This window comes from Amaranthus tricolor, chromosome 4 (genome assembly GCF_026212465.1).
Source record: "Amaranthus tricolor cultivar Red isolate AtriRed21 chromosome 4, ASM2621246v1, whole genome shotgun sequence".
NCBI lineage: Eukaryota > Viridiplantae > Streptophyta > Magnoliopsida > Caryophyllales > Amaranthaceae > Amaranthus > Amaranthus tricolor.
Window position 1 is genome coordinate 9,211,962 of NC_080050.1, and position 8,813 is coordinate 9,220,774.

At 36.3% G+C, this 8,813-nt stretch overlaps 1 protein-coding gene across 1 annotated transcript; it reads right to left on the reverse strand.

Annotated features, from left to right (window-relative positions):
• Positions 1-607: 607 nt before the first annotated feature.
• LOC130809756 (110 kDa U5 small nuclear ribonucleoprotein component CLO) lies at positions 608-8,327 on the reverse strand. Its single transcript, XM_057675546.1, has 11 exons — positions 7,618-8,327; positions 5,428-5,638; positions 4,401-4,469; positions 3,069-4,262; positions 2,686-2,784; positions 2,424-2,582; positions 2,244-2,329; positions 1,962-2,160; positions 1,778-1,888; positions 1,359-1,565; positions 608-909 (listed from the first exon to the last, which is right to left on the reverse strand). The coding sequence occupies exons 1-11, from the start codon at positions 8,163-8,165 to the stop codon at positions 811-813; spliced, it is 2,982 nt and encodes a 993-aa protein (XP_057531529.1). The 5' UTR covers positions 8,166-8,327; the 3' UTR covers positions 608-810.
• Positions 8,328-8,813: the final 486 nt, after the last annotated feature.

Genomic DNA, 8,813 nt, shown 5'->3' on the forward strand with positions numbered 1-8,813 from the left:
TCATTCCAATGCATTACCACTGGGAGAGGTGAGAGATGGAATTAGGTGGTAATGAAAATTTGTAAACAAAAAAACTTTTTTCTGATCAAAGTTTCATTACCATGGGAAAATAAAGCACTTTTGATGAAATTTTACACTATAAATCATTTCCATTACCACTATTTAATACCACTAATCACACGAACTGTTAAAAGTTTGAATTATTCATAATCAATCAATAAATTATATTATTGTAAAGAAATTAGTTTAAATTTGTATTACTTTACCGTAACTTTTGCTCAAAAGTTCTGATAATGAATATTAATTGCCAAACATATTTTACGTTTGCATAAATTTACAAATGCAACTGTGATAACAGCCAACAGGGTTGAATTTTTGCACCGAAATCCCACGTTTAAGAATCACAAGCTAGAGCTTTATATGATTCATGATTAGAGTAAATGAATTTTGATGGTTAACAATTAACATGGATCTTCCAAGAAACTGATGTATGTTACAAAATCCCAACGTATTGATCGATTCAAAACAAGCTAATTAAAAAAATCAACTATTCGTTAAAACACCCCCCAAAAGACAAACCAAAACATAAGTTAGTACTCAAATAGGATGAAAAAAAATCCTTGTGGAGAAAATACATTAAGAATTGTGTATAACTATCTCAATAATCAAAATCCTCAGGGGTCTACATTTGATATCCTCAAGGCGGCATCCACATTCAATATACAGAAATAAAACAACACTACTCAAAAACACAGGGCATCCTAAGATGTTAGGCAATTAAGAGAAGGAAATCAGTGGATCATCCACCCTTCATATCATCTGCAGATGAAGATCGGCGGCCTGTTGAGCCAACTCTGCAACCATGGCATCATCAAAGAATTTGTTGATCGTCACATCCTCGCTCATACCCTACACATATAATCATCAATGAGCACAACAGTATAATAGTTTCCTTAATGTTATGTTTAGAAGAGAACTTCTTTACATTTCATACTAAAAATATTTCCAACATATGAAGACTTACAAGAAAAACACATCAATATTTTTTCTGCCCTTCCTAAGTATATACCAAACATACTCTAAGATTGTGTTTAGATAGAGCTTGAAATAAAAGGAGGGAAAGGAAGGGAAGAAGGGGGCACAAAGGAGAAGAGGGAAGGGAAATGTGGTAAGTTCTTCCTTTTAATTTCTTGTAAAATTTGAATAAATCCATCCCATTCAATTCTCTCCCTTCTGTCCCCCCAATTCCTTCCATCCAAACAATGCATAAAACTTTACAGTGTTCGTGATGCTATACTGAAGATCATTGAAGTTTTAATTTCTCGCCAAAGATAAAAGATAATAGATATTAATCGTACCTTTCTACGCCTTGTTTTGACCATGAACTCTCGTGCAAGGTGCTGTACTGGGGCAGGCTCAAGAGGGCGTAGAACTATGCTTTTGTCAAGCGGATCTCCAGGGACGATGGCCCAGTGGTCAAACACCGAGAGGCAGAAAGCTTGACCTTGTGTATGATATCTTAAATCTGTCTCGAACCCAAATGATTCTATCACGGGTAAAAATGCCTAAAAAGCAAGAGGTAAGCGCAATGTGTTAAACTTCAATGTAAGAACTCAACATGCAGCATATTTTTGTAATTTTGGATGCAGGGTTTAACACAAAACTGAAGAAACTTGAGCATAATTACAAAAAATAAAAAAATAAAAACAATTGAAGCATTAACCCAATGACAGTAGGATGAACAGAGAAGAATAGGTGACATAAAGTAAACCCAAACCTTCACAATATAAGCAGGGGTTCCTGGTTGGGGAACATCAGCAGTCACATGGCCACGTCGACGAGACAAAACCGTGTAGATTGCAGAAACACAATCTATTGGCGTTTGTATCTGGAACAACACAATTACAAAATCATGAACGGAGAAACAGTCAATAGTACTGTAAGAGAAAACAAGCAATTACCTCCACATAATAAACTGGCTCCATTAGACGAGGGGTCGCCATAAGAAAAGCTGAATAAGCCACACGACGAGCAGTGGGGATGATTTGTCCAGTGCCCCGATGTAAAGGCTCTGGAGCAATCCTAGCATCAACTATCTTGAATTTAACATTTCGGATTGGTTCATCGCAGAGAGGGCCTTCTCGAGCACCCCATTGGAAGCTTCAGAAAAGAATAGAATGTTTCAAGGAAAGAAAAATGGAGCACTTTGGGAGGAAGGACAAAGGTATTAAAAAATAGCTTACCCTTGAACAATCGAATCCTTCACAGCATTCAACATGTTTTTGTCAACTTCACTAGGAAGTGTGTCATCTAATAGAATGTTAGGACCCTAAAAATGAGGTGGTTTACAAATCAGATACAATGCAAAAGGCCTATACCAAAAGCAAATCATTCTTTTGAAATTTTGTTGAATCTGAGCTCACCTGCTTATCTGGACCAAAAGCCCATATAGAACGTGCAGCCAACAAATCCCAGTCATACTTCGTTTGAAAAAAGTCTCCCAGTTTCTTTCGAGGCCAATCAATGCTCACAACACCATTCTCGATATCCTCCGCAAGACCTCTCTCCAATGGCTCCGCAATCTTCAACGGCAAGAAACCACAATTATCAAGAGTTCTATGCAAAAATGGGTTATCAAATCCTAGAAACACTAACACCAGAATGAATGTCAAATCATAGACTAACCATAGTAATCTTGTTCTTCTTATTTGGAGTCTCTGCAAAACACTTCATTGATGATGATTCTACCACTGTTTCACAGAACGAGACAACTGGATCTGCAACCTATTACCAGTTAAATACAAAAGGCGTGGTCAGCAAATTTAAGGGAATATTCTCTAGATCAATATGGGAAACAATGAAAATGACGGGCGAAAAGTAAATCAAAAGGTTGATCAGTCAACAGCTGAAATGGAACTTGGGTTTCACAGCATAAGCTAAAGAGATAACATGATTATTTTACAGATCACATGAGTGATTCTAGCTCAATACACCCCCTCCCCAAACACATAAAAACAATTTGAAACAAATTTAAGCAACAAGCTGAATGACTAAAAAGCAGAACACACCTTCACTTCTACTTCAGAATAAAGCTCCCTTAAGTCCTTCATGATAGAATCAAGGTACAACTCCCCTGTGCCCAAAATAGTATGCTCCCCAGATTCCTCTACTTTGGTAATAGCAAGAGGGTAGCTTTTGCTGATTTTTCTCAGACCCTCCACCATTTTTGGTAGTTCACTAGGATTAAGAGGCTCCGTAGCAGTTTTCACCACTGAAAGTGTATTAAACTGAAGAGGACGGAATATGTAGACATCCTCGTCCAAATCAACATTACATAGTGTTGCAGTCTTCATGATAGAGGCATCTACACCTTCAATGAGAACCCATGAACCAGGGGGTGCCTTGCTTATAGGTACCCTGTAACGAGCTTGGTAAACCCACAGCTTTGTTACCTCTTTCTCAGTCATATCTTCTTCATCCTCAGGTGAGTACCCTTCTCCCAGCACACGAACAGTCTGCCCAGTTTGGAGCACACCACTGTACACTCTTCCAAAGGCATCAAAAACACTGCAATCTGATTTCGGATAGAGTTTGGTGACATTTACCATAAGCGGCCCCGACGAATCACAATTTTCCATGAACTGGTAAATCACAGAGTCTTTTGGACCAGTGTATATGTGGTCAACCTTTCTTGAAGCAGCTTCTTTGCCACAGGGAATGTGATGAACGATCATATCAGTGAAGCCTGTAGCTGTACCAAAAACTGAGCTACAGGCAAGTCTTAGCAATGGACGAACATTCAACCTGTATGCAGCATTTGGAAGTGTAACACCAAGTTCTGCTAGTGTAGCCTCTACACTCTTTTTATGCTCTCCTATAACTTGACTATATAATTTATACAGGGGTTCTAAAATAAACTGAACAAAAGATCTTTCCCCTCCAGTTGCCGGAGGTTTTCTCTTAAAAGTTCTGCCGTCAGGATGGTAGTAAATGTCACCCCAAAGACGAGAAGCAAACTTAGTAGCATCAAATGGAACCCCATGCAGTTTTACATATAGTTTTGCAAATGATTGCAAAGTAAATGACCATCCTGCTGTCGCACTGGCAAAGCAGACGTTTCCTGCTGTGGGATCTATAAGCTGCAAATTACCAGCACTTGAGGAAGCAGCTGTAATATGATTGTTGATAATTTCCAGAGTATGCCTCAACTTATGGTAGGCATCCTTAGGAGGCAATTTAAGCTCGGTAATCAACCTATCAACCTTCAATAAAAATAAAAAAATTTTGAATCCCCAATGACTTTAAACTCAGTATATTATTGTATTGAATAACAAACTCTTGAGCAGAAATTAGTACATCCGATAAAATCAGAGTAAAAGTGGAGAAATGATTCGAAATACCTTGTTGATAACAACAACAATTGGGAGGCGTTCCTGGATTGCATGGCGAATAGCCCTCTCAGTATTGACCTAAGCATATCAAGAAAAAAATAGCTAGTATCAGGTGACTATACATCAGGTTATTTTTGAAGTATGTCATAATTGACTTCATCTCAAACCAGATTGGGCCATCCACATTAACTGATGCAGAAAAAAAATCTTAACATGGAAAAATTACAATTGAACCATGAAACAAGAACAAAACAATAGAATATTATTAATTTCTTGGCCAGAAAAAAGATAGGTGTTGATCATTCTTATGGCCTGGGATTTCACTCAAACTACTAAATAATTTATGATATGCATAAACAGGAAACTGTAAGGATACACCAATAGACGGGAAGTATAAAAATATATAAAAGTTTCGTTTCAATTTCTTGCCAATTTAGATAGACTTTCCCAAGACACACTAGTATGAACTTAAGAATTGGCTCATGTGGATGAGCACTAAAAAGCAATTGCTCATCTTGGCCAGGCCTATAATCTTTTGTTTATAAATAGTAAACTTTATTAAATATCTGGTGGATGTCAGTGATACAATATAATTTTATTTTCTTCAATTGATTCTTTATTATCATTTGATAATTTATAGTTGTCTAGATAATAGGTATCGATACTTCATTGTATTTTTCTCGATTATTTAAGTTTTGTTGATTAATTAAATGTTGACTTATTAATAAAATTAGTATTTTATCAATTGTCACTAAAAACTATGCGAATGATGTTCATTTCTTAACAGTAAATATTTCAAATATCCCCTCAAGGCCCCTAAATATCAGAGGCGTCCCTTTGAAATTTCCCCATATTCTAACATTTAACACGATCATGAAGCAAGAAATAGTCCCAATTATGCAAAAGCATATACAAACTTATGTTTAGATTATACAAATTGTGCATGTCATATCAATTACAATCCTATAAGACAACCCAATGCCTAGTGAAACAAAGCCAACACAAAAACAAAAGTGAATGAATAAAGAACACTTACCATGACACCTTCAGCAGCATCAACAACCAGGACAGCTCCATCAGCAAGCCTGAGAGCAGCACTCATTTCATCGGAGAAATTCACATGACCAGGGGCATCCATGATATTGATCAGAAATGACTTTGAGTTGCTATCCTCAAGGACAAGAGACATCGGCACTGACTTAATAGAAATCCTCCTCTCCTGCTCGTCAACCCTTGTATCCGTATATCTAAAGCATTCAGCAATATCCACATATAAATTGTATCAAGCTTTTAGTTTCTTGCAAACTTCCATAACTTCAAAACATTTTGACAGCACTTTTATTCTAAGAGAATATATGTGTATCCACAGTAAGATAGCATCACTAGGAAACTAGTACTTTTAACAAAACAAATCTTATTCACAAAGGCATAAGAAAATTTTCAAGTGTTTCCCAAAGCTCCATCCCAGCTCATGTGTTTTTCATTAAAAAATTCATTGCCAATCCTGAACACTTTACCAAGTGTGGTAATTTTATGAAGAAAAAGGAATGATTAGGGCTAGACAAGCATAATTAAGGAAGTTAACCTATGACTTTTCCTTCCAAAATTGCACTAAATATCAAAATTACACAAAATATTTTCTGCCATTATGACTATTTAGTATGACTACCAAATCCCGGCTATGGGAAGGAGGGATTCCTAGGAAGTCATAAGTTGTTTAGTTGGCATAAAAAGGTGAAATGTGTGAAGTTGATATCCCTACATTCCATGGGAATTGGAAAACTTGCACCATCACGGTAAGTCAAAATTCTCTTGGGAATATAATTCTGATATATACTGATTATCAAACATATTAACTCATTATCTAGGAAACTAACAAGAAAAAATAACTTCCCACAGAGGTTAAAACTTGGGTAAACAAAACAAGCACCAAATCCCAATCAGGATTCCCATCACTTCCTCCACCACATCATCACCACTTCAATCTATACTAACTCATGTATTCTTATTTTTCTATGATACCATATATGTATTCCAAACTAAGATAAGGGTGCAGATAAACTCTGCAAACCAGCCTTTAATGTGTTGAGATGGTGCAAATTTTTGGTTGTACCAATGGAGATTCTGGTGATCAGCATTTTTAGAGATACTTCAAAGATGATGGAGGAAAAAGACGACATTTTCTATAGTTATCTTTTATGGACCTCCGGTTTCCCGATCAACAAGTTGGGAACCCGTACTTCATAGTGGAGTGATCAAGCTATTTTTTGCATCAATGCTGTAGTAATTTAGATAGTTTTTCACTTCAATAACTATTTGACCCCTTCTTTCAATAATTTTGTACTACAAATTCTCATGTATTCTTAATTTGTCACCAACCTCCCTCCAAACCTCTAAAACCAATGTCCACCAGCCACAACCACTTCATTTTCTCAACACCCAAGCGCCCTTGTCCCAAGCCTATTTGGGAAAAGAAATCATCTATTTCAATAAGGCAATAACATGCACCATTTTTGTACGCCAAAAAACTGCATCACTCCACTTTATTTAACTTACTGTAATTCTAAGCCTAATTTTAATCAATGCAATTAACAATTTATGAAAGTAGTTCATCTGAAACTTCTTATTTCTGCCAGAGGCTTATAGAAAACTGGCTAAAAGTAGTAGACTACCCACCAGTCATATTCTAAAGAAGCCATGGAAAAGACAGCATCATAAAAAATCAATCTGTTCAATTATACTAGATCATGTGTTCTTAGTTTTTAATAGTAATTAAATAGTAGTCTTACTAACTAGTAGCAAAACCAATTCTCCTATCAACAAATCATTCTTTAAATCACTATTTTTCAACTTCAAAAAAATCAAACTCGAAACAGAAGAAAAAAATCAGACTTTCCAAAGAAGTTAAATCTTAGGTGAACCAAATAGCCTAAATTCCATGAAACTTCCATTGTCATTATCAATCATTTAATACAAATCTACAACGAGACGTAAGTTCCATTCATTATCATCGTCACTTTCTCCCTCACATAATGACTACTACAATCTATATAATCAAACTAGCTCATGTATTCTTAGTTTCTTATAATAACAAAAAAAACTAGTTGCAAAACCAATTCTCTAACAATCAACATATCATTCTTTAAGTTACTTTGAACTTCAATCTAATAAAAAGGAACTAACAAAAACCATAAAATCACAAAATACATTATAAAATTCAACATACCTCATATGCTTCTCATTCTTAGGATCAAAAGTAGAAATATGATGAGTCTGTTCAACAAGCATATCCATAAAAAGAGTCTTCCCATGATGAAGATGACCAACAAGTGCAACATTTCGTACTAAATTAGGGTTAGACATAAGACCAAGCATAAACTGAGTAGAAACATACGTAGATGAATCTTTAACCCCTAATTCAAATTTAAGTGTTCTAACAGGCTTAATTATAGGTTGTTCAAGAGGAAGTTCATCTTCATCTTCAACTAGGGTTTCAACATCTTCACCATAAACTTCTTCAGCAGTAGGATAATACTTCTTGTCTTCAGCAAGTACAACCTGATTTTCAACCATTTCGATATCTTCGTCGGATTGGACATTGTTTGTGGTAGATATCCAACCATTGCCGGGGCCCGCTTGAGTGGTTGATGGGTCGGGTTCTTCGTCGGACTGGCGCTCGTCGTCGGAGGGGATTTCATCAGAGTCATTGTCTTGATCGGATTCGATATCAGGTCCGATGTAGTTACCGAATTCGTCGTATAAGTTTCCATCCATGGCGGAACGAGAAAATAGAAGAAGAGAGGTGAGGAGTGTTTGGGGTTTAAGATTTTGAGTGTTGCTGCTCAAACACTTACGTCTACTGATGATGGCATTCCGAATTGAACCGACCCAACCCTAACTAGTTCAAGCAAGACGGCCAGCATGGGTTTTAGCATGTGGAGAAGCAAATTAAGGATTATTTAATTATAAATTGCTTTCAGGCTCGACTCTAAGCCACTTTCTTTTTGCGGCAGTCGTGGATAAGATAACTCAATTGATACAAGGAGAAGTTTTTGGTGTATGTTGTTTGTTAATGACATTGTTATGGTAGATGAGACCAGGAAGGGAATAAACCCCAAATTAGAACGACGGAGGCTAGATTTTGAGTCATGAGTTTTAAATAAGTTGGAGTGAGATATCAGATATAGCACATGGAGTGTAACTTTAGCAGACACAGGATGACAAGAAGCACTATAAAGCTAGAAGAGAAAGATATTGTTCCAAGTTGATACTTCAAATACCTTGGGTTCATATTTCAGAGAAGTGGGAACATCTAATAAAATGTGACCTATAGAATTAAGTGTGGGTTGCAAAAATGGAGAGCGACTACTTGAATATTATGTGATCGAGGTGTGTCATAAAACTATTAGACAAGTTTTATCG